The sequence below is a fragment of the Dermacentor albipictus genome, chromosome 6, assembly GCF_038994185.2.
Source record: "Dermacentor albipictus isolate Rhodes 1998 colony chromosome 6, USDA_Dalb.pri_finalv2, whole genome shotgun sequence".
Classification (NCBI taxonomy): Eukaryota; Metazoa; Arthropoda; class Arachnida; order Ixodida; family Ixodidae; genus Dermacentor; species Dermacentor albipictus.
The window spans coordinates 83,718,188-83,745,010 of NC_091826.1; the positions used below are offsets into that span (position 1 = coordinate 83,718,188).

At 48.2% G+C, this 26,823-nt stretch overlaps 1 protein-coding gene and 1 long non-coding RNA gene across 2 annotated transcripts; one reads left to right on the top strand and one right to left on the bottom strand.

Annotated features, from left to right (window-relative positions):
• The first annotated feature begins 3,446 nt into the window (after positions 1-3,446).
• LOC139046942 (uncharacterized) lies at positions 3,447-25,488 on the top strand. The gene is made up of 6 exons (XM_070520871.1): positions 3,447-3,838; positions 12,638-12,747; positions 13,141-13,161; positions 13,504-13,536; positions 22,038-22,185; positions 25,136-25,488. Exons 1-6 carry the CDS (start codon positions 3,480-3,482, stop codon positions 25,293-25,295), a joined length of 831 nt encoding a protein of 276 aa, XP_070376972.1. The 5' UTR covers positions 3,447-3,479; the 3' UTR covers positions 25,296-25,488.
• On the bottom strand, positions 16,214-20,201 carry LOC139061256 (uncharacterized). The gene is made up of 2 exons (XR_011515279.1): positions 18,995-20,201; positions 16,214-16,700 (listed from the first exon to the last, which is right to left on the bottom strand). It is a non-coding gene; the product is annotated as an uncharacterized lncRNA (long non-coding RNA).
• Positions 25,489-26,823: the final 1,335 nt, after the last annotated feature.

Here is a 26,823-nt window from a genome sequence, read left to right on the forward strand (position 1 = left end):
AGAGGAATTTTTCAGCTACTGAACTCTGGTGTTCTGTGTGTAACACCACTTCAGTTTCTGGTGTTTGTTTCGGCAGTTGCCCAATGCCACCTCTACATGTACGGCCGCACATTTTCCGTGGTTACTCATCACGTCACCTAGTGCTGGCTGTCCTCGCTTAAAGACCTCACAGGACGATTGAATAGATGGGTGCTGCATCTCCAAGAATATTCATCTCCTGTTTTATGCTTGTCAGGCCGTTTGCACTATGGCGCCGAATGCCTCTCTCGCCATCCTGTCGGGCGTGCTGAATATGATGCGCATGACACCGACCCTTGCGTCCTGGCCGTTTCTGATCTTCACGACATCCGCACGGAACAACGGCGTGATGACTGCTTACGTATGCTCATCGATCGTCTCAACTTTGGACATTCGGAGCCCATGCTTCGCATGTTCGTGCTCCGCACGACGTTCTCTACCGTCGCAGCTTACCCCCTAAAGGACCAGAATTTTACTCATTGTATCACGACATCTCCGGACATCAGTTCTTGAGCAGTTGCATGACGCCCTACTGGAGGCCACCTCGGCGTTGCACGTAGCTACGGCCGTGTACGGCACCGCTTCAACTGGCCAAGCCTGTACTGCTCTGTTCACCGCATCGTTGCAGCCTGTACTGCGCTGTGCACCACTACTTTAAAGCATGTGCGCTCTGTCAGCGCCACAAAAAACCGTCTGTGGTGCCCGCTGGACGCCTTCACCCCGTTGGCGCCCTCAGAACGATTATGTTGCGTCGGTTTCGATTTTCTCGGCCCTTCTCCGACGTCGAACTCAGGCAATAAGGCAGTCATTGTCGCGACTGATTACCGACCCGGTACGTGATCGCTTGAGCTTTGCGGACAGGCTTGGCGCAAAGGTGGCAGATTTCCTTTTACATGACGTCATTTTCTATCACGGCATACTCCTGCAGCTCCTTACTGATCGCGGCCACACCTCCTTCTCCATAGTAGTTGAATACGTACTTCGTTCCTGTTCTGCCGAGCACAAACGTTCCACCACCTACCACCCGCAGACAAGCGGACTGACGGAGCGGCTTAATCGCATCTTGACAGAAATGCTATCTGCGTTTCATACAACCACAGTGATTGGGACAGCACGCTACCGTTCATGACCTTCGCCTATAATTCGTCTCGTCACGAGGCCGGTGGCTTTCACCCTTTTACGTTCTGTTCGGCCGCCACCCTTGTTTATCTTTTGTCACACTGCTTCCTTCCTCGACGAACACTCCCATTGAATATGCTCAAAACGCCTTCGCGCGTGATCACACGGCAGGCTAGACTGCCGCCATCCAGCTCATTGAGTCTCGGGCCGCGCAGGAGATCCTGTGCGACAGCTGACATCGGGACATTCTATTTCATCCTGGCTCCGTTTCCCTCTGCGTACACCATGTCGCCGCGTCGGCTGTTCTGGAAAGCTGCTGCCGCGCTACACAGGACCCTATACGATATTGCATACTCTGGCGCGAGTTCTCGTCGCTTACAGTTGACGTCGAGACGGCATCTTCGCAAGCGCGGGTTACGTACGGTCCCAACCAAGAGTGGCACCAATCAGGAGAAGACGATTTGACGTGGAGATATGGAATGGGTCACGACCGCCATCATTTTTATGCGCCCTTGTCTCTCTTGTAAATATTGTAAATACGCCTTTATATGTGACTTGTGCAACGTAACAATATGATCTGGTGGGCCTTACACTGCTGCGATAAACGTTCCACTTGAGGCCTTGAAAAAAAACAAGAGATTTGCCGCACAATGGCGCACAACGTCTGGTGTTTTCAAACGGTCACCAAATTATCCGAGGATAGGTGCCACGCCTTCTTCTTGCGTTCCTTAAGGACAGTGGAAGAATTTCAGACCGGTGCTGGCGAACTATATATCCAGAAAGATATTTTAGAGGCGGCGCAATTGCCAGCCTTGTCTGCAAGGCTAGTACCGCCTGTAGCATCATCACCACTAGCACCGAGTTGCCCCAGCGCATTCACCCACCAACTTTCTTTTTCCATGGCATGCTCAAAGTGGTAAAATATTTTGCCGAAGGTTTATTAGTATGTACACTTCCGATACCAATACCAACCGATAATCAATGAAGTAGGTAAGAAATCTGAGAAAAAAAATTCGCATGGCGCCTTCACAGGTGCCTTGACGGCAGGTGACCTGCGCACCACCACTACCAAGCAACGCCACCCAGAGGAAGCGCAGAGGTTCTCGCTTCTATAAGGTTCATTTTTGTAATCAGTAATAACGTTAGGAACGGCTGCAGACAAGGTAAGAACAGTGAAAGCATTTAGGCAAGGACCGCGGCAAGGTCGGCCGAAGGTACCGCTCTCGATTTTACTAGTGGCTTATCCATACCCAGGTGAAAACAGGAAACCTGATTGGGAATGTGGACCGAATAGTGTAAATTACGGAACAAAATATAAAGCGGTATTTTTCTACCATCCTAAGCTGCCATTCGGTCTCCTGCTATGACTCGGGAAGTATTCATTCGTGTGCTATGCTGCTCTTCAACATATGAAATCATTACCATGCAAGAAAGCCTTTTCAGCTGCGAGCCTATGTGTGGCCATCGTGTACACAAGAAAAAATAACGAGTTGAACTTTAACCACGTGATTCTTTCGTCTAAACACTGAGAAGATGGTACTAAAGTGAAATGCGAAATTAATTTCCACGAATGAAATTTTCTCCTATAAAACATCATCTTCGATATTACTTATTGAATAATATTGATATTATTATTCGCTTCAACGTGACAAGAGCAAGAGGTCCCAATTTGATTTCTCAAATTTCCTGTCAAGACACAGTGCTCTTACGACAGTTCTTGTACTTGAGAAGTTATTGACCTTGGAAAGGTTAAGATTTCGGTTGGTTTACATTATTGAACTGATAAAACATTCCCTATCTCACAGTGGAGACCATCGAGATCCATGGCTGCATTGCGGGCTGGTGCGACAGCATCAAGAGGACGTCACCACCGTCTGTCTTTGTTGCATCTTTTCTGGAGTAGGCGGTAACGGTTGCTTTATGTGTAATTGCAGAGGGAAAATGCACTCGTAGAACTTCAATTATTTTGCAGTTTGGTGTCCTGTTATAGATTCTGTTCTTCATTAGCTTTGGGCGTCGAATCTAGAATTAAACCACATTATTGTTTGCACAACCACGATAATTTTTTTTGTCCTAACGATTGCGTTGTTATATTTGGAGCCCTTTCTTCTTATTAGTTTTTGTACTGCACAGTTCACGATTGTAGTTATTGAAGTTCCTGTCATTTCATCATGTAATTGTGTCTTTCCGCATTGTCTATTACCAGTCCTAAAAAGTTATTTCCCAATCTAAGTTTGAATAATTCATCCATTTTTCGCCAGTCGCTCATAGTGGGTAAGCCGCATATCATTCTTCGATAGCAGCAGTGCACCAACATTTACAAGAAGACGAGAACGAGGCAGATGGCCGACTACCCGAGGGCCGGTGAATTCGACGCACCCGCATACGACTTGCGCCGTGGAGGCTCGGCGCCACGCCCAAGTCTGCCACCGAGACCTTCGACGATACCGCTCGGGTATCCACTACAACAGATCCCGCAACAAAAAGGGGCAGCAGGCACGCTAGCTCTCCAGCAGCAACAACGGGAGCCGTCGCCTTCGTATGGGGCGCCCCAAGCGAATTCATTCGGGCGTCCACCGGCAGCCACAGGTGCTGGCACTGCTTTCAGGGCCGGCCCAGGTACTCTTCCTCCTTTGAGAGGCGACGCGATGACTACGGACAACATAAGCTACGAAGAGCACAGAGGTCACTCGGGCACATCGTGAGTGAAGACACCATCCTTCACTTTGCAGATTAGCTTACCCTAATCTTTGAACGCTTCATAGATGCCCTCATTTGGTTCATACACAACACTTTGCAACAAGGGCGTTAAGTATGGCGAGCTGGTTCAAGTTCATAATGACGGCGGCGCAAAGGAGGCGGAGACACAGAGGAACATGTGGACACCACACCGCACTCGCCTGCTCTTATTCCTTGTCTCTGTGTTGCCGTCGCATCCCGCGCCACCGTCACAGTTAATTAGGAAGTTAGTGTGGCTACAGACAGAGTGCAATCCACTGTATGATTAGGAAAAAAAAGCCAGCTGTATTTACGCAATAGTAGAAATAAATGGTTTCTTACTGATGCATATAAAGGTAAAAGACTTGGAACACGTACCTTCACAAGCCTTAGTTAACCTTGCGCGGCAAAGAAATCATGCACCTTGATGGTTGATATCTCAGCTTTGTCTGGTAGGCATCAAAACATTTTTATTTTGAGAACATATTTATTTTCACGTAGCACACTGTACAGGTATTATCGTGGGTTCTATATTCGCTGTTTTCTTCGACAAAAGAAAGCAAGGCTTTATGCCAGCGCTCGTCGCGCCTATCTACTGGCAGTTGTAGTTTGGATCGTTTTTCTTTTTTGAAGACATAGGAACAAACTCGGCGTTTACCGGAGCAGGAGTCATGACGGTAACCCACTCTTACCTCAGCGCTTCCTGTATGCCACTCCATCATCGCTTCGTTCAGTTCAGAGGAGAAGCCATAATATGGGTGTTTCTACGATAATTTTTATTGAACTACTGAAAACCTCAAACACTCTGCTTCTGTTCTTGTAGCACAGATGCGCTCTCTTTTGTTGAAGCGGAAATATGCTCTCAGTGACACACACGCAGAAGCAGTTCCTTGAGAGCAGTAGTGTTGAGCTTAAAATTGCCTTCTTTGTAGGGCAGTGTTGCCGTGATTTCTTGGTGGCTTCCGTGAACACACGTACAGTGTAAAGTTCATATTTTGTTAAACACGATATGCCGTAAATTATAATAGCGTTGCAGCTACACCTGTACTACAGAAGCAACGTCGGCTGGTATCTTCAGCGAACTCCCATGCAATGCAAAGTGCACATTTTGTAAAACACGTGTCGCAATATAGAATTGCGTTGCACACGCCCGTGTACTGCGGAAGCAACGTCAACTGGTATGTCTCGTGTCAGCACATACGCAATACATGCGATATGCAACGCATCATTATTAACAAAAATCTGGGTGTCAGTCGGCCTGAAAGGGCACCGGTCGATTAGGGCTTCACATGCTCTTCTAGGCATGGCGACTGCGTTCTGCGGTGTAATTGCTAAAGTACCCCTGTGGTTTGCCTCAGATATTCAGGAAGCTGCGTTAAAAGCATGCTTCTATTTGAACTTTGTGCTTCTTAAACGAAGAATTCATCTACGGAACAATGAATTTGCAAGCCCTCTAGAGAAATGGCTAGGCGCAGTTGCCTACGCGAAGAGGCGCATGAACGTGCAGCACCCAATGAAACGAGTCATTTCGGGGTATCTCGGCACCATGTATTATTGTTTTAGTAGAATGAAAAGGTCCAGCCAGGAAAACCATCTGGTTGCGCGTTTTCCATAAATGTTTCTGATAAACCTAACCCATGGCAGCTCAACGGGATATTGACCTGCCTCAAGATTGAAAACAAGATAAGCAAATAAAAGGTAATTTAATACACTTATTTCCTTAACTACGCGAGCTAAGATTCATATTTGTCAGCTGTTAGTGTTGGTCAAAGCGTGAGAAAATGGCACCCGCTACAGTAGCCATCAGTTTCCAGATTGAGTGGCCGCCAGCGTAGCACTTTAGACGATGTGGCTCCTGACTGTGCGTCGCAGAATACATACGCTGCCATGGGGTTTTTTCGTTCTTAGCGCATGAATACACTGAAACAAATCACTGTTTCAAGAACTCCTTCGCAGGGAATTAAGAATTGCTTCTGCATTGACTAGACACACACACGCACGCGCACACGCAGATGCAAAAGCCCCATAAACACACACACACACACGCGCACACACACGCACACACACACGCACACATACACACGCACACGCACACGCATACACACACGCACACGCACACACACACGCACATATTGACACGTGTACTTATCTTTATCGGGCAACCACGTTTCGCCGCTTAACAACTGTAATCGCACAGCGAGGGACGCGCCTGCATGTATCCGACGTTTCTGGAAAGTTATCGACGCTTCTATCCGCGTGTCTGTTGTCGCCGAACCTTGTGTTATCAGATTTCATCGCGTGACACGAATGGTGTAGAACTTTGTGGAAGACGCGCGGGTCCCATCAGGTAATCTGGAACGTTCGACGACTGATCTATAAAAGCCGACGCGCTTGACCCGCTGATCAGTTTTTCGACGATCGCCGAGCGTGTTCGCCGCTATCGTTATACTATAAGTGTAGCCTGTTTTGTGGGCACAGGTTCGCCCAATAAAGGTTAGATTTGTCGTTCACAGTATTGCTACTGTGTTATTCAACGTCACCACCACGTGACATCTGGTGGAGGTGCTTGCGCGTTCATGTACCGAACGCCCCCGCAAAGCCGCGATCCTAGCCCGAAGCCCGACGACAAAACCAACGTCGCCCAAGACCAGCGTGCTAGCCGCCGACTGCAAGGACTGCCCCCGGAGCACGGACTTCTACCTGAGAAGACCAAAGAGATTGTGGACAAGGCAACCCCAATGGCAGCCCCAGCATCCCCCATCGTGCTGCAGCAGCCCAGGGGCCCTCCGACGTTCCGCGGATCAACACTCGAGGACCCGGAAACCTGGCTCGAGACGTATGAGAGGGTCGCTAAGTTTAACAGTTGGGACAGCGACGACAAGCTGCGGCATGTCTATTTCGCACTGGAAGACACCGCCAGGACCTGGTTCGAGAATCGAGAAGCCACTTTAACGACATGGGACCTGTTCCGAAGCGGCTTCTTACAAACGTTCAAAAGCGTCGTACGAAAAGAGCGAGCCCAAGCACTACTAGAAACCAGAGTGCAGCTGCCAAACGAGACGATCGCGATCTTCACGGGGGAGATGGCCCGTCTTTTCCGGCACGCCGACCCGGAAATGTCAGAGGAGAAAAAAGTCCGCTTCCTGATGCGAGGCGTCAAGCAAGAACTTTTCGCAGGACTTATTCGTCACCCGCCGATGACCGTAGCTGAGTTTTCTGCAGAGGCATCGACGATCGAGAAAACTCTGGAGATGCGCACCCGGCAATATAACCACCAGGGGCTCACGCCACAGTACGCCATCCAAGGACAGGATTCCGGCGACCTTCGGGAGACCATCAGGGCCATTGTGCGCGAAGAACTGCGCAAGGTCCTGCCTTCGTCGCAGCCCCAAGTGGCTTCGATCGCCGACATCGTCAAAGATGAGGTTCAGCGGTCGCTTGGAGTCCCGGAGGTGCAACCCCAATTACCGCAACCACAGCCCGAAGCGATGACCTACGCCGCCGTCGTACGCCGTCAAGGTCCCCCTCCGCGAACACGCCAGGGTCCTGCAACGACGCAATTCCGTCGTCCGCCGCCGCCAACACACCCAGCCGTCGCCCAGCGCACCTACCCGAGGAAGACCGACGTTTGGCGCGCTCCTGACCACCGCCCGCTCTGCTACCACTGCGGGGAAGCGGGTCACGTCTACCGACGATGTCCATATCGGGAAATGGGACTGCGAGGTTTCGCCGTCAACGCGCCGCGTCCACAGCTTGGAGAGCGCCCACGTGACATCGCCGACTACCTCGCCGCTACTCAATGGAGCCCTCGACGACCATCCCGTTCGCCGTCACCAGGCCGCTACCTGTCGCCGCAGCGCCGACCATACACTGGCCCAGCTCGGGGCCGGTCAGCGAGCCCATATCCGGAAAACTAAAAGCAGCAACCGATGGAGGTGCGGTTGCTGTTCGTCGAACTGCCGAAGATCCTCCGCCGCCGACGAAGACGCCGAAGAAACTACCTCGACGATATAACGACACGCCGCCGTCCCGACGAAGTCTGGAAGTAAAGAATACGACGACGAAAGACAACCTGATGACGCGACGTTCCAGCTTCAGCTTAACACGACGCAGCCGTGATCCGACGCCAAGACCCAACTGCAACGCCAGACAAAGAACCACCGACCTCGACGTACTACTCGACGGCCACGCAGTTACCGCCTTAGTCGACACAGGGGCTGATTACTCCGTCATGAGTGGACACATCGCCGCCCAGTTGAAGAAGGTTAAGACTGCATGGGAAGGCCCTCAAATTCGAACCGCTGGAGGACACCTCATTACGCCGACTGGAATCTGCACGGCAAGAATTACCATTCATGACCGGACTTACACTGCCACCTTCGTTATCCAGCAACAGTGTTCACGAGACGTCATTCTCGGCATGGACTTCCTGAACCAACACGGCGGCATCATCGACCTGAAGTCGCAGTCAATAACGCTGTCGGAAGATCAAGCGATACCATCGGAGCGCCCTTGTAGCCACCACGCCTTGAGTGTGCTCGAAGATCAAGTGAGCATCCCGCCTCGCTCCAGCATCGTTATTTCGGTCGGCACCAAAACACCCTTTGACGTAGAAGGCGTCATTGAAGGCGACCAACGTCTACTACTCGACCGTGAAATTTGCGTCGCAAGAGGGATCGCTCGACTGCACGGAGGAAACACGAGAGTGTTGCTGACAAACTTCAGCCAGGAGTTCAAGCACATCAACAAGGGCACGACGATCGCATTCATCGAGGAAATACAGAAAACCAGCGATGCCTTTGTCCTCTCGGATTCTGTTGCATCGGCCCCGAGGCCCGCAGTTCCCGAGCCAGACTTCAACATAAATCCAAGTCTCCCCGTGATTAAGCAGCAACAGCTCAGAATTCTGCTTCGACGATACAAAGACTGCTTTTCGACGTCATCAAGGATTCGACAAACACCAGTCGCAAAGCATCGCATAATCACCGAAGAAAGCGCTCGACCACTACGCCAGAGCCCTTACCGAGTTTCGACGCGAGAACGCGAAGCTATAAGACAACAAGTTGACGAAATGCTGCGCGACGACATCATCCAGCCGTCGAAAAGCCCGTGGGCGTCTCCAGTTGTTTTAGTGAAGAAAAAGGACGGAACCCTACGTTTCTGCGTCGATTATCGTCGACTGAACAAAATCACGAAGAAAGACGTATACCCCCTCCCACGGATAGACGACGCATTAGATTGGCTCTGCAATGCTAAATACTTCTCATCAATGGACCTCAAGTCTGGCTACTGGCAAATAGAAGTCGACGAAAGGGATCGCGAAAAGACCGCCTTCATCACGCCAGACGGCCTCTATGAATTCAAGGTTATGCCATTTGGACTGTGCTCGGCGCCTGCAACGTTCCAGCGCGTGATGGACACGGTTTTAGCAGGATTGAAGTGGCAGACCTGTCTTGTTTACTTGGATGACGTCGTCGTCTTCGCCGGAAATTTCGACGATCACCTTAAGCGGCTTGCGACAGTATTAGAGGCCATCAAGTCATCAGGGCTCACCCTGAAGCCGGAAAAGTGTCGCTTCGCTTACGATGAGCTTCTATTCCTAGGCCATGTCATCAGCAAATCTGGAGTACGCCCCGACCCGCAGAAGACAGCTGCCATCGCAAAGTTCCCGCAGCCAATCGACAAGAAGGCAGTGCGCAGATTCCTTGGCATGTGTGCCTACTATAGGCGCTTTGTCAAGGACTTTTCGCGCATCGCGGAGCCGCTAACACATCTAACGAAATCTGATGTCGAGTTCAATTGGGAAACGCCGCAGGCCGACGCATTTCAAGAACTCAAACGACGCATGCAGTCGCCGCCGGTACTTGCACACTTCGACGAGGACGCCGATACTGAAATCCACACTGACGCCAGTAGCCTAGGCCTCGGTGCCGTCCTAGTCCAGAGGAAAGAAGTACTTGAACGGGTGATATCGTATGCTAGCCGGTCGCTGTCAAAAGCGGAAAGCAATTATTCTACGACTGAAAAGGAATGCCTCGCCATCATTTGGGCTACAGCTAAATTCCGCCCTTACCTCTATGGCAGGCCATTCAAAGTCGTCAGCGACCACCACGCGCTGTGTTGGCTAGCAAACTTAAAAGACCCTTCAGGACGGCTGGCGTGGTGGAGCCTCAGACTACAAGAATATGACGTAACGGTAATATACAAGTCCGGAAGAAAACACTCCGACGCCGACTGCTTATCACGCGCCCCAATCGATCCCCCGCCACAAGACGACGTGGACGACGACGCCTTCCTTGGGATAATAAGCGCGGAAGACTTCACTAAACAGCAACGAGCAGACCCGGAGCTAAAAGGCCTCGTCGAGTATTTGAAAGGGAACACCGACGTTGTCCCTAGGGCATTTAAGCGCGTGTTGTCTTTGTTCACGCTACGAAACAACCTGCTCGTGAAGAAGAACTTCTCACCAGTCCACGCCAGCTACCTTCTTGTGGTGCCGTCAGCGCTCCGTCCAGACATACTGCACGCCCTACACGACGATCCAACCGCTGGGCACCTCGGATTCTCCCGGACGCTGTCGAGGATACAGGAAAAGTATTACTGGCCGCGTCTGACCGCCGACGTCGCCCGTTACGTCAAGACATGCAGAGACTGTCAACGACGCAAGACACCACCGACAAGGCCAGCAGGATTACTACAGCCGATCGAACCTCCTCGTCGACCATTCCAGCAGATTGGGATGGATTTGTTGGGGCCGTTTCCGATGTCAACATCCAGGAATAAGTGGATCATCGTGGCGACGGACTATCTCACCCGCTTTGCTGAAACCAAAGCTCTACCGAAAGGCAGCGCAGCCGAAGTGGCGAAATTTTTCGTCGAGAACATCCTGCTGCGGCATGGTGCCCCAGAAGTCCTCATCACCGACAGAGGAACGGCTTTTACAGCAGAGCTCACCCAAGCCATTCTGCAGTACGGCCAGACGAGCCACAGGAGGACAACTGCCTACCATCCGCAGACGAATGGTCTCACGGAGCGCCTGAACAAGACCCTCGCCGACATGCTAGCAATGTACGTCGACGTCGAGCACAAGACGTGGGACGCGGTCCTGCCGTATGTCACCTTCGCCTACAACACGGCGGTGCAAGAAACAACACAGATCACGCCATTCAAGTTGGTTTACGGCAGGAACCCGACGACGACGCTCGACGCCATGCTGCCTCACGTCACTGACGAGGAGAATCTTGACGTCGCTAGCTATCTCCAGCGCGCCGAAGAAGCCCGACAGCTCGCCCGCCTACGGATCATGACCCAGCAGCATACCGACAGCCGACACTACAACCTCCGACGACGTTTCGTCGAGTACCAGCCCGGCGACCGTGTTTGGGTATGGACCCCGATACGCCGACGAGGACTCAGAAGCTGCTGCGACGCTATTTCGGACCCTACAAGGTCATCCGACGTATTGGCGCACTAGACTATGAGGTCGTGCCAGACGGCATTTCGCACTCACAGCGGCGCCGCGCACGATCTGAAGTGGTCCACGTGGTGCGCCTTAAACCATTTTACGGACGCTGATGAACTTCCTTAGTTTGTTGTTTTCTTTGCTACGAGTGCTTTTCTTTGTTACTTTCGTTTGTTTTCAGCATCGGGTCGATGCTTTTTAAGAGGGGGGTAATGACACGTGTACTTATCTTTATCGGGCAACCATGTTTCGCCGCTTAACAACTGTAATCGCACAGCGAGGGACGCGCCTGCATGTATCCGACGTTTCTGGAAAGTTATCGACGCCTTGTGTTATCAGATTTCATCGCGTGACATGAATGGTGTAGAACTTTGTGGAAGACGCGCGGGTCCCATCAGGTAATCTGGAACGTTCGACGACTGATCTATAACAGCCGACGCGCTTGACCCGCTGATCAGTTTTTCGACGATCGCCGAGCGTGTTCGCCGCTATCGTTGTGCTACAAGTGTAGCCTGTTTTGTGGGCACAGGTTCGCCCAATAAAGGTTAGATTTGTCGTTCACAGTATTGCTACTGTGTTATTCAACGTCACCACCACGTGACAATATTTACAGCAGACTAGCTTTTGTCGCACTGAAGCAGCACTCATTCTCCATTTATAAATACATTTTGTCCAAATATAGCACGACCCGCTGGTTCCACGCAGCTATCACACTTGCTCTAAATATTTCTGTGAGTATGCCTAATTCGCGATGACTCATTGGCTCACTGAATATAATAGACTGCGCAAAATGCACCACATATACGTTATTTTTTACCAAGACGACGAAATACAAAAACTGCAAGAGAAAATCGCCTTCAAAATTTTTTAGTTAGACCTCCTAAAGAGCAGATAAATATCGATTTACTGTCATTCAAGTGCGATCACGTTTTCTGACAAAGAACTCTATAACAAACTCAAACAGATGAACAAGCATTACTGTGCTGCAAGTATGACCAATAAATGGCAAACGGCGCTTTGGCACAAGAAGGTCCCGAACGAACTGTCAAACACATCAGTACTCATTGCGCGGAACACGCAGAGAGCTACACTGAGTTTCCAAGGCGTCCAATTTTTCCACGCCAAGTTCTGAGGTTCTTTTTCCTTTGTCACAATATACAAGAAAGAACTGGCGGAAAAAAAGTGACCTACACGCATGCATACACCGCGGCTGAAAGGGTTACACGACAACATCTGCGACGGCTATTACTGTCTCTCATGCATTGGCCAAACGCTTTTAACTGCAATGTTGTGCTTATAGTGAGGCCCCTTCTTTCTCAGGTTCTTCGAAAAGAAAGTCTCCATTTTCAAAGCCTGGCAGCTATTCATCATGTGGATGGCCGTTTGCGGACTGATCGTCTACATTGCCAGCTACGTAGGCTTCCGCCACAGTGAGTTGCTCGAGCGCGGCCGATTCCCTTTGATAATACTTCACATGGCCCTGCGAGAGAGTTCTATCTATTGTGTAAAGTACGCAGACAGATAAGCGTGGGATAAGCAACAGTTGAAAGAAGTCTGGTATATATAGCGTAACTGTATGTTACATCGTCTGGTAAACCATTTTCTGCGATAAATACACCTCAGCCCGGCGGCAAACAAACTTTTTAATGTTAATTTACCTTCCTTTTCTTCGTTTCCAATCAACCATAGCTCATGGCATGTGAGCAGGGAGGTTTGCGTAATTCCTAGGCACCGTAATGGCGTCCCGCATTGTGTGCTAACAGACAAAACATGAGACATGTTTCTGAACCCCAGTTATATATTGTTTTTCGCTCTAATTTCAGTGTTGAAGCCGAACGCTACAGGTAAGCATAGGCATTTTATCACCGGTTACGTTAGTATACAACTGAATAGAGAGCAAAGTGCTAATTTGTTTTGTTTGGAAACGAACTACCCCTATCCCCGACAAAATTTCGAGGAGGCCTGTTTCGTTTGCGCAGACCAATAAAGAGGAGGGTAAAATATCATACTTTACAAATCGCACTAGAAAAACGATACATCTCGCGCAATTAGGAGAAGCTGTGTGTATGGGACTTCGTATTTTTCTTGGTTTCAGTTTTGCTTCTTCACTGCTTCGAAAGTTGAGCCCTTAAAAGCAGAATTAAAGCCTTATTTGCGTCGACACATTGCGTCATATCTCGTTCCAGAAAAAAACAGCCCCATTAGAGCATCGCCCGAACGTAAGTAACATTCTTGTTCCGCCTAGTGATACGTGACAACATATAACGACTATGTTGAGACACCGTAAGGCAGGTTGCCAAGAAGTTTACAAAATGTGTCATTACGATGTGTGTCATTACTCCTGTCATGTCGGTGTGTGTCATTACTCCTTACGATGACTCCTGTCGATGTGTGTCATTACTCCTTACGATGTGTCATTACTCCTAATTTTGTACACGCGTAGCTCTATTGTCACTTCTGTCTCCTCCTAATGAACGTGCGACGAAGCAACGCCGATTTCTTGTAACTGGCACCCGTAAGAAACGTCGCAGGCATCTTGCACTATGGCCTAGCAGTCGTGCGTGCCAAAGATTTCCGTGAGGGTGCATACTAACGCCGCTTTCTTGTCCTTGTTCCGAATATTTAGGCAGACTTGAGGTAATCTCGTTCTTTATCTAATCAGATACTTGGTGACCGGCGCAACAAGTTTGCAAATGCCGGAAATTCTTTCTAAATAAAATTACACATACCAACATAAGTATGTTAAAAGCTCGGAACATCTCTATCCAAGCGGTGGTATTCAATAAAAAACCGAAATGCCAGCAGCCGACACTTTCCTCAGAGGACAAATAAACACGCCGACAGCCTCCACTTATCCGGTCAAAACTTATTCTTGGACATCTTGGCTTATTGTGACTGCAAACGGCACCAGCAGACGCGTGGGACACGTAAGGTCACCAAGACGATTTACGCCCTCCTGTTTGTCAAGGCAACCTTGCATGTCCTTAGCGATCTCAAGCGCCATTTGCAGCCACACCATAGCCTAACATATCGTGAAGAAACAGCCTTGTTTGGCATGTCGGATTTTAATTTTTTGAGAAGTCGCAGTTTAGCCCGAAAGTAGAAGCATCGATTGCGATTGCAAATTAGTAAACAGCTCTACGAAGTTACCACCGTAGCTTTACCCGCCGTATAAACTTGGAAACCTTCGCTCACACCATGCTTACTAAATAAAGTAAGCATGGTGTCAGCGCGCATTGGCAAACATCAAAACATTACACTCGATCACCGCGGACACTTGCCGCGAAACGCTGGACGCTAGTGTCACCAAGCACGGCAGCAGCAGCAGCAGCGAGTGAGTGCTATGTATCTCTTCAGCGCAAATTTAGCGAAACGAAACAGCACAAGCAAAGCTACGAGCCCTCGGCCCACTTAGACTCTGCTCCCAAAGCACATCGCTTTCAGGATAAAGCCTGCGCGCGCACGCAACGCATTGAAGCAGAAGTACAACGTCCCCTTCTATGGAATGTTCATATAATCACTATCACAATAAAACTGCAAATGCTATTAATGTTTCATCAATTAGTCGAATATGGCTTAATAATGAGTAATGTGCAGCTTCCCAGAAAAGATAGTGGAATGCAAGAAAATACTAACTTGCTTAAGGAAACAGGATGTAGTACACAGAGTGGTTTAGGCGTTTCATTTCTTTAAATTATGCCATCATTTGCAGTCAAGATAGTGACGTGATCGAATAAATAGAAACGTTTGTGCGCTTTCACGTGATCACAAGTGTCCCCGTCCTATGTACTACAGCATGTGCTTCTGAATAGCCAATTGCCTTTTTTCTTGAAATCCAAAAAGCGCCCATCAGGGTAGGCGAGAAAGCAGAACACACAATAACAGAAGAAATTCGGTAACAACAAGGTCACCACATTAGTAGACGCAGATAGATACAGAAACAAGCGCATCTGCACAGCAGGGGTGATAAATTACGAGCGAAAATGCACGACGTGCGCTACAGTCAACACGCTACACGCAGAAACCACACAGGCTATAGCTGTTGTGCTAGCCATAGCACAAACACAAGGGGGCATAATCATCAGTGATTCCTTGATTGCCATACGAAACATCGCCAACGGTTGAATCTCCCAAGATGCACCAGGACTCCTAAATTTAGCTAATAACCACGACAAAAGTGTCGATCTCATCTGGACACCCGCTCACACACTACCAGACGGTAGCAGTGAGGCGGTGCACCACATGGCTGGAGAGCTTACAGACCGAGCCTCGGTTAGCTCCTCCTCACCGACTACCGATGCGTGGGAGTGGGAAGACCGGATGACCAGATTTCACGACATTACACACCGTAAACTGCAGAGGTGTACATCGCCGCCGCCTTACCCCAAATTAAGCAAAACCAATCTGTCGAATGGCGGCAGTTACAGGCCAGATCCTATCCGAGTACAGCTATTATACACTTCATGCACCGAGATTTATACGCGACGGACAAGTGCAGACATTGCGACTCCACAGCCACCCTGGGGCATATCCTATGGAAATGTACGGCAGTAATACAGGATATAACGATGATGCACCCTCAAACAGCGATAGCCTCCGCGCGCGACAGGAGTCTAGGTTGCTCAGTTAGGACCTGCAGCACCAACTCTGGGCCGTTCAGCGAGTCGAAGAAGTCGCCAAGGGACAATAACCCTTGGCCGAAACATAGGTGGGGTCCAGGCCCACCTCACCAAATCGCAGGATACTGAACAGAGTTCATGGAATGAACGAATCAAAAAAGAGCCCGACCAAAGTACTACAGCAGCTGTTTTTGAATAGCCGAATGGCATTTTTTTCTTGCAATAAAAAAAAGGAGCCTATGATGATCGCGGGTTCAAGAAAGCAAGAAACGACAAGAAGACTGCGTAGTACTTTATTAGGTGGCGGCTAGAATGCGGTTCGGTTGCACTCATGCACGTAATCACTTTTTGTAGAGCCCCTGCTGACGTCACTTGGCGCGTCACTTATCAAGCCGGTAACAACTGCGGCGGCTCGTATCGCTTTCTACACCGAAATTTGGAGTCAGGACGGCCGGTATCGGTCAGGTGATTTCCTAACTTGATGAAGGTACCGCTTCGTAGGGCTGTTTCCACTGACCATGGGTGCAGATCTAGTTTCGGAGACAGCGGCTGATGTTGGTGGATGAACTGCAAGGGCTGGATAACACATTTCGGCCTCCTGCTCCAACGCAAATGAGGACGGCGTCACCGCAGCAGAGGCTCGTAGCAAGTGGTCCTTGTGTCCCCTCCACGTACAGGGTCCGACGGTTGTCTGCACCTTGACCTCGTACGACACTGGCCCCGTCCGCTGCAAGATGGTTGCGTTGAGCCATCTTGGTCCGCTCCTGAAATTGCGCACCAAAACTTCATCGTTCACTTGAAACACAATATGATCGCTACTTCGCCGCATCATTTGCTAGAACGGACTTGTGCTGACAGTATGCGATAAAGCAAGGTTCAGTGCTTTCTGACGAGTGTACAGTCGACGACCAAGAAAAAGATGAGACGGTGTCCCGATTGTCATCGCATGCGGCGTGTTCCGATTCGGACAATGTTGCTTCAAGACATTCTGCTGTTGGGCCTTTGCGTAGAGTGTTCTTTAAAGTCTGCACGAACTTTTCAGCGAATCCTTTGCTGCTCGGGTGATAAGCAGAAGTGAAAACTTGCCGGACGGCGTGCTTTTTCATAAACACTGAGCTCGGACGATGTGAACTGTGCGCCGTTATCGCTTTCAATAGTCTCCGGTGCGCCGTGTCGTGTGAAGAATTCGATTAAATTTGCTCTGGTTGCTTGCTTGGACGCACTTGTCATGACTTACACATCTGGCCATTTTTAATGCGCGTCTACAACAACTAACAGCATAAGATTACGAAATGGACCCACAAAGTTAATATGTACACGTGACCATGGTTGCGTGGGCCACGGCCGTGGGTGAAATGGTGCCGTTTGCAGCACCTTGCGCTCCTGCAGGCATGACATGCAGTGTCTCACTTGATTCTCGAGATTTTTGCACCGATGGCCACCATACGTAGCTTCGGGCGAGTTCCTTCCTTCGCTCGATACCTGGGTGTACCTCTTGTATCTCCTCCAGGACTAACTGTTGCAGCTTTAGCGGCATGACCACTCGCATTCCATGCAACAGGCACCCGTCGTGGATAGTCAGTTCACTGCCTCTGTCAAAGTAGGGCTTGAACTCTGTCATCAACATGCGAAGACGACCCTTTGCTGGTGAAGTTCAACACAATGCTGAGAACAGGATCACGAACTGTAACGCGCGATCTCCTTGCCTGTCGCAGGAAGGGATGCTAAGCGAAGCGTATAAAATATCTCACTCGTGCTGTCCTCTCCCTCACTTGTCTAACGGCAGACACGAAAAACAGTCCGCGTTGCCTGTTGACTTTCGATAGACAAGGTCATAGTCGTAAGCTGAAAGAGTTACAGCCCGCCGTTGTAGTCTAGCGGCCGCTATGGCCGGGAGGCCACTCTTCGGCCCAAGAATCGTTTGTAGCGGCTTATGGTCTGAGATTAACGTAAATTGGCGACCATAAATATAAAAATAGAACTTCTTGATGCCAAAGCTTAAGCCAAGCGCCTCCTTTCCTACCCGGCTGTAGTTTTCTTCTGCCTCTGACAGCGTCTTAGAAGCGTAAGGAATTTATCTCCCCGTGCCGTCTTTCATAACGTGTGATAACACGGTGCCGAGACCGTATGCAGAGGCATCGCATGACAGCTGCAGTGGTAGCTCCGGGTCGTAGTGCGCAAGAACTTCGATTGATGACAGCACTGTTTGATGGCTTGAAATGCGTGCTCGCATTTTCGTTCACAGGACCACGAGACGTCAATCTGTAACGATCTGTCTTGGGGTTTAGCAAGCGTTGCCAATTGCGGCGTAAATTTGCCATAGTAGTTAATGAGCCTAAGTAGCCAACGCAGTTGCGCTACGTTAGTGGGCGGTGGGGCTTTCAGAAGAGCTTCAACTTTTTTGTTTGTTGGTTTGACGCCCGTCTTACTGATATTGAAGGCTTTCCTTAAAAAACTCAAATTTCTGGCGTTTAATTTGGACGCCTTTTTGCGCCAGTGTTCGAAGTACTGCTTCAAGATTCATGAGGTGCTCTTCTGAAGTAGCTTCTGTCACAAGAATGTCATCTAGATAACACGTAACTCCTCGCAGTCCTTTAAAGATGTTATGCATAATGCGCTGGAACAATGCCGGTGCTGAGGCCACTCCGAAGGGTAATCTAATAACAGCGAAAAGCCCTTTATGCTTATTCAACGTGAACAGCTTTTTCGAGCCTTCCGACATTTCCACCTGTTAAATGCAATTATAGATCCAGCCTTGAAAATACCACCCTTCCGCAAGTGCAGCTAGTATCTCATACACCCTAGGTAGAGGGCACTGCTCTGTCTAGAACAGTGTTTAACGTTGTCTTACAAGCTCCGCACGCACGTATTGTCCCGTTATTTTTAACAAACGGTACAATCGGTGTGGCAAACTCGCTAGTGGAAACTTGCGTAATGACGCCCATTTCCTGAAGCTTTCGTAGCTATTCGTCCACTGCTGAACGTAACGCGTAGGGCACGTTTCGAGCTTTCAGGAACTATGGACGGTTTCCCTTAAGAAACAAGGTAGCTTGCTCACCTATCTTTGCAAGGGTGTCGTCAAAAATGGTGCTGTATTTCTGGAGGAGTGCTCTCAGTCGCGTGCCATGGTGCACTTGGCTTGCGTCAGGGTGCGAATCATTGCACAGCTTGTGTAAACCGCATATCTCGTCCGAATCCAAGCGAAAAGCTTCGAACCACTCGATTCCTAGTAGAGCTGGTCCGCCGTAGTCTACGACGCACAACGGAAGGTCGCCGACTTGGTCCTTGTATCGTACGGCCGTGTTGATGACGCCGCAGGGTTGGGCAACTTTTCCCGTGTGCGTTTTCAGTCGCAGTGCTGTTGGTTCCAGCTTCAATGGTGGACTAAGTTTCTTGAACTGTTGCCGCGATATCACAGACACTGCAGCACTTCTAACTCTTGCGCAAGGGCACACCATGAATTTCGACGGCGATGGGACAGCGGGTTCTTTGAGACAGCATCTGGACGTTGCCCGTGCCGTCGCTTCGAAGAGCGCGTACCCACTTTCCGGAACTTGCCGGCTTCTGTTTGGGATCACGACAGGCACGGGGAATGTGGCCCTTCTTACCGCAGTTCGTGCACTTATCGGCGATATGCGGACAAGCGCGCGACAAATGCTTGCCCGAGCCGGAGTGATAGCGCTCGGAATATCGCTGCCTTTTCACTTCACCTTCAGTGCCCATTTTGTGCGATTCGTCGACACCTTCTGTCGCGTGCGCTTGCTCAATGTTTTTCTTGCCTTCTTCCAGAGCCAGTGCGCGCTCAACCGCCTTTCGGAAGGTACACGTTTTAACTTCTGCAAATAAAAACCGCTGAATGTCGGTACGGAATAAACCTCACACAAACCAGCCTCGGAGCGATTCGTCCAAAAAGGCGCCGAATTCACAGGCTTGGGCGAGTTTTCTGTTCACGCCTACATACTCTGCGATACCTTCATGTTGCAGCTGACATGTGTGACATCTGTTGCAGCTGACATCTCACTCGTCCTGTGTTGCGCTGTTCCTGTTTTTATTCTAAAGATGAACCAACCAGCCCCATTGAACACACTGCTAACAGTTCTGTTAGTTGGTAGAACGTCTTTTGCGACGGTTTATCTGGTGCGGCCAGAGACTTCAAGAGGCTGAACGACTTCGGCCCGATAATGCTTAGCAAAGAATGCACCATGAGGTCTTCGGAGACTTTGTGCACCACAAAAAAGGAAATCGGGCGTTCTTCGTAAGATAGCCACTCACTCGGAGTTTCCTCGAAGGCTTCTACTAGACCAATATGACCAGAGGCTGCAATCTCGGAAGTGTTGTCGCCTTTTGTCGTAGGCTGTCGTAGGTGCGGATGCGTCCAGGGCCGCTATTTTGTAGCGATGCCTTATGCCTTATTCTATGCTATTCTTATCATCCACCACAGACGGCCGCCTGATCCCGTTGATAACGTGGGCAGACCGTCGCTCTGACCACTGGCCAAGCGCGAAAAGCCTGGAAAAGCATAGAATCGGAAAAGGCATCCCTACACTATACCGGCCCAGCATTCCTCAAAGCATCGCCTCAGTGCTTTTTTGCCCAGCTTCAGCGCTTGTTTCCTGTGTATTAGCTTGCTTCCGCCATCCTTGTCACCAGTTGTGATGTTTGCGGGCTTAAGAAAACGAGAAGCGATAAGAAAACTACGTAGTACTTTATTGGGCGGCAGCTAGAACGCTGTTCGGCTGCATTCATGCAGGTACTCGCTTTATGTAGAGCCCCTGCTTACGTCACTTGGCGTGTCACTTATCCCGCCGGTAACAAAACTGCGGTGGCTCGTATCAGCACCCGACCGAAGTTCTACAGAAGCTGCTTTTGAATAGCAAAGTGGCGTTTTTTCTTTCAAGCAAAAAAGTTACGATCTAAGCATTACAACAGCTGCTTTTGAATAGCCAAATGGCATTGTTTTCTTGCCATAAAGGTAGCGCCTGACCTAAATACTACAGCAGCTGCTTTTGAATAGCCAACTGCCATTTTTTTTTCTTGCAGTGGTACTCCCAAAGAAGGAACAAAATCCGCTAGAGCCTAATAAAATCTTTTGCACTGTAAATAGAATCCAAGGTAGAAATCTTTAACAGTGTGGAAACCTAGCAGTATGATTACATCATCCGGGATTTCAGTAAATATTGAAAAAATAAATACATAAGATATTTATTTCGGTAATAGGCCTAATACATAAAAATTATAGAGAAATTCTGTTTGCACAAGTTACAATAAAGCTGCACGTGACTAGCGAATCAAAGTAGGGTATTTTGACAGCGAAACATATTTTGACGCATGACAGAACCCCCCTCCCCCATCCTTTGTTAGAAAAGAAAAAGTTGTGTAATAATTTGGAATTCCCCATTCATGATTCTATTTCACGCGATATTGTACGAAAGCAAAACAAATAGCCATATCGTTCGCTCAAGGGATTGTACCTTTGAAGTTGGTGACGTTGTAGGCTTCGCAAGCGAACGAAACAGGGGCGGGCTGGTAATTGGGCAACTTGGCGATTTGATACATGCGTAGGAGCTGCGCCATCGCAGATTTGCGCTAGCAAGCGCCACTTTGTTTTTAAATGTTTAACAAATTAAGATATAGAACAAGGGTTTTGAGCTGGGCTAGCTGACTTTCGCTCATTTTGCATCATGCTTATTCAAATTTCGTACAATAACCGCAAGGAAAGCAGTGACCCTACCAAACGCACTGGATGAGTGGATACGGCGTTAAGCTGCTCGGCATTGTCGTTAGTGGAGAATTCCTACTGCGGAGGCCGCGTCCCCATTACATTAGAAGGCAAAAACGATTGTGCAGCACCCTGAGGACGCACCTTCAGATCCCCACGAAGTCTAACTGGACACTGCAGTCCACGTAATGCACATTTTGCGAACATTAAAACCCACAATTCCATTAAATTCGAAAAAGAGACTACTTCATCGAAGTTCCAGGCCTTCCCGTGGCCCACGCGTTCGACTTGGGTCGCTCGAACTTACCCAACCTGCCTTTTGTTTCCATGGGCATAAGCTGAGATTGGCTACACTATGTCAAGTGCGCAATAATGTTTGCAGCTGTTTTTCTGGGTCGCCCATGTGGCACCAAGAGACCGTGCAAGGACCCTGCAATCTGCGTCCAGGATGTCTGCGTGTGCAGAAACGGCAGCCGGGCGGTGAACCACGTTTGCGTCCCTGCTGAGGAAGAGAGAATTTCTGTCGAATGGTGAGTCCTGTCGTCATTGCTACTTGCACAAAAGTCTAGCGTGCCCTCTCCCTCAGTCGACCGCCTTTGAATTTGTTTCCGTGTAAGTATTAGGTCGGTAAAAGCCTTGGGCGTGCGATGCATTTATGGCAAGCGTCGTACCTTTGTTTGTTCAACAAGGTGCAAATATCTTATTATTCTTAGAGTGAACTTGATTTCACATTTTTGATCTGCCACAGGGGGCCCCATGACTATGTAGTACTGCACCTATGAAGTACTTGGGGAGTGCGTCTTATTGGAAGTGAACTCAAAAGTCGCTCGCTACTGTGATTTAGGCATGTGCACGTTATATAATAGAAGGCGATCAAAACATTTCTGCTGAGCTTTGGGCTACCGCGTCTGTGGTGGCTTCCGTATTGATTTGGGAATTTAAACTTCATGAATAAATCAAATACTCTTCGTCATTTGGCCGGTACTTGTGCCTGGCGACTAATATCTGCCGTATAGTGGAGTTTCAGCTGCAAACAGGGGCAGCTGCACGAACTGTCGTATCTAAATTGAGCGAATTCTAACTGTCGCCCTTGAACAATCACCGCCCTTGTTTATTTAAGTGTTGTTAATATTAAATAAATAAAATCTTGCTCTCGTTACGATTTCTCTTATTATTCTCTAGACCTAACGGAAATGATTTTGTGATGGCCACGTTTTCTCCAAATCAACTCTCACAGGAAGCGCTGCGCATTCGCATCGGCCTCTTGATTCCTCCCACTGCTTTCTTCCTTGACGTTAGTCACACAATATTCTGATGAGTCACACTTAAAATATCAATAAACAAACAGGTTAGCCTGCAAGACTCGCCGAATGCGATAAGCTCTTGCTGGGAGCCGTTGTTCGATGGCGTCTAGCGTTCCCCAGGAGGCGCCGCATGCGCATGGGGAGCTGTGGTACTATCAACTGATGCGCTTGCGCAGGATTCGTGTTTCGTGCAATGAGAGGCGATCGTTGTCGCGCCACGGTATTGTGTTTTTATTGAAGCTAAGTGGTTACTTTTCCACTTAATCGCTTATGATGACATGCAGAGCATCTTAGACAAGTGGAAGCACAACGGGAACACAATAAGTCGACTTAATGGTCGCATTGTGAGGATCCTCGTCCATGTTGTCCTTTCCGATTGTAATGTGTTCGCGTTTTCGACGACTGGAAAGCTCCACAAACTCGCTCTGCTTCAAATCGTTCACGGCATCTCTCATCAAACACTTGGACTGCAGACAGGATGTGCAAAAAAAAAAGAACGCTTGCACACAGCAAACTTACGTTGCCTTCCTTTGTTCCTGCAATAGGACCCGCACCAAGATACTCTAAAACGCGTTATTCTGATATCATTCAACCTGTGTTAAAGGGAATGGTTATCATCTCTACGTAGATCAGTCTCTTTTTCTCTGTATTGTGCCTAACAAATATGTCCTAATATCGCGCGGAATGTTATCAGAGGCGCCATCTTTAAATTTCAGAGCGACTATTTTTTAACTATTAAGACTTCTTGAAATCACCCGGTACATACTTTCTTTCTGTTGCAGTTCACACGTTCTCTAAAGTTTCACACTTTTGATTCCTTCATTTCTTTTGTATTCAGTGCCACCAGAACTCTAATTTGTACCGCGCACAAAAAAAAAGAAAATCAAGGAGAGGCGGTATCCCGGCGCCCATTTCCTACGCATGGTGTCATTGTTTTTTTTTTCTAATCTTTCTTGCACTGTTTTTTCCTATTACTTAGATATGAGGAAATTGGTCAAAGAAACATTGTGTAGTCTTTCTCCCTGCCTCGTTTTTCAGGCCTTCTCATCTGCAAACTCTTCTAAACATGTCGATAGTGAAAGAGTGCATAATATTTTTGAAGTGGAGTACCACTACATCCGAAATCACTGTTATTCTATTCAAATACTAAGCAAGAATTCAACCAAGAACAAAGCAATGCAACCATTAGGTGCAAGCTGACTTGCAGGCAGAAAGACAGAGACAGGCAGGCAACGACCGAACTCCATTGGAACATGTTTATTTCAACAAGGCCGCGCCCTCGAAGGAAAGTACAACGCCGCAGTGGAGAACTCGACAGCAAACTCGCTTTCTTTTAGTTCTGTGTTTATTTATGTACTATGTGCAGCTGACAAATAAACGACCAAACAGCTGAGCGCGAACCCATCCATAAATATTTACAATGACAATTTTATAAATCAATGTATTCTCTGTGATAGCAAGGGTGGAGCGCACCTCAAGCCACTGTCGAACATTGAAACATATCGAACACTGAAATACAAGAATAGCGTTGAAACACAACTGCTACGTTAAGCCTGCACAGGTTCAAGCGCGTTAGCGTTAAGGGCCCCGTGTCACCGAAAATCCGGAGCCTGCGGCCGCGTCCAAGAAAAAATTCCCGAAGCGTCGCCAACCACGCACGCCCTCCGCGATATTATACATACATACATATATATATATATATATATATATATATATATATATATATATATATATATATATATATATATATATATATATATATATATATATATATATATATATATATATGTGTGTGTGTGTGTGTGTGTGTGTGTGTGTGTGTGTGTCTGTGTGTGTGCGCGCGCGTGCGCCAGCGTTTACAAAAGCACATTGCGGTTACAGATGGCTGCAGTCATTCACCAATTTTCCAGTCTCATTTTGTTGTTGCCATTACTACATTCCAAAATAAAATGCATCGTTTTGGCTAGTCGATGGAGGGTTGCAATTATAGATGCTTAGAGAATTGAGAAAAATGACGTGCTTATTTTAGCGCTATATGTTATATTTCCTATATATCTCTACATCGCAAAATATTACATTTTTGTGTCATTTTTGCAGGCTCTTTGTTGCAGTATTTCTTTCCTTTCTCTTCTTTAGGCAACGTATTGACCCATTTTTATTCTGTTCTTGTTTGCAGGGACGTGACCAACGATATGCCGCCATCGAATGTAGAGGAGAATACTGAGATACCTTACAACGAAGTTCCGGCAGCCACCATCCCTTCAATGAGCCCCGTGGTCCCCACAAGTTTTGATGAAGAACTTCCGACGTCTCTTACACAAGATACGGCTCAGTAGTCAGGACTGGCGCCGTTAGTTGTTGCAAGGAATTTGAACGAAACCACTCCAACTTTAAAGAAAGCCGAAGGTGACATCGTAGACTATACATCCGGCGTCCCCGACGATCACGAGACGTCCAGATTATCAAATATGTGACAATATCTCGTATAGTCATTTTGCTTCAAGTATAATAAACCAAGATAAACTTAGCGTTCTAACCGACTAGAAAGCGACGGAAGACAATGCGCCTCCGAAAAAGAAAAAAAGCTGAGGCGGGGGTGGGTGTTTGTTTTTTCAGTATTGCTTGGTGGCGTGAAAAGTATATGTAATAGTTCATTACCAGAGTCACCCACAATGTCCACGAACGATGACCGTCCTTTGCTTAACATTAGCATGTAAATTTCTTATTTACAAGCATATAATGCTGCGCTCTCGTGCGTGTTGTGTTTGGACCACGCTGACAATCCGGAAACATGTAAAAATAGAAATATGTTCAGCAAAGAACACTAGCACTCGATGCGTCCTTGAATCTACAGTAGTTCAGAAGTAAATCAAGTTGCGAAAAAAATCGGAGCGGTTTCACGAAATGTCTTGTCATTTTTGCTTGTACGTCAATTCAGATTACAGCGCAAACAACAGGAGCAATGCTGGTGTTCACCGCTTCTCCTATCCGCTTCACCTATTTGACTCCGTACCATTAAGCTGCTTCTAATTCCTCTGTCTCTGCGTAAACACTGAAAACACTGAAAACAATCAAAATTATTATGCTTGGAACCACCTACACATTCTGTATCAGCCGTATAGCGGGAAGAAGACGCTGCCCTTCAGACGTCGTTTTGCAGGTAAAGGCGTTGCAATGACGTACAAGTAATATAAAACTGATTCCATAGCGGCTCCTTCACTCTGTGAGACACATGGCATGATCGTTATGCAATGTGGTCGATATCAGTATAAACTATAATCACACATTAACTCAAATGCAGTCAATGATTCCATGATCACCCATCATTTCGTCAATGTGCGGCCACCGATTTCATTATTATCATCGTCAATATCATTTAACCACTTCGTCCCACTAAATACATCTGAAACTCGTATGGACGGCTCTTCTTTCTATTGTGTTACTGTAGGCAGCGCCGAATGTAATCACACGTGCTGAAAAAGCAGAAGTCATGGCTTAGCGTTCGCCGAGAAGCCCGGCCCAGTAGTTGCCGCCTAATAACTCTTGCTGGCCACCTGGTGGAACGGTTCTTCACGGGGTTTATTGCCATCGCTGGAAGTCAAACATCCTATACGTTTCAGCGTGCATAAATTTCACTGTTCCAAACATCGAAATGTTCGGCGAGTCCAAGCCTGCATAAAAAGGTTCATGCGACTGAGGACAGGTGCTCGCACCTTACCCTTGAAGTAGAAAAGACCATAAACGGCGCGGGATATGCCACAGCTTTCGAGCACGACACCAGCTGAAATAGTTGAAGTTTGTTAGTATTTCAATGCGGAGCTTTATTTTCCTCTTGCAAGACACCTTGTGGGAGGCACGTGCGTT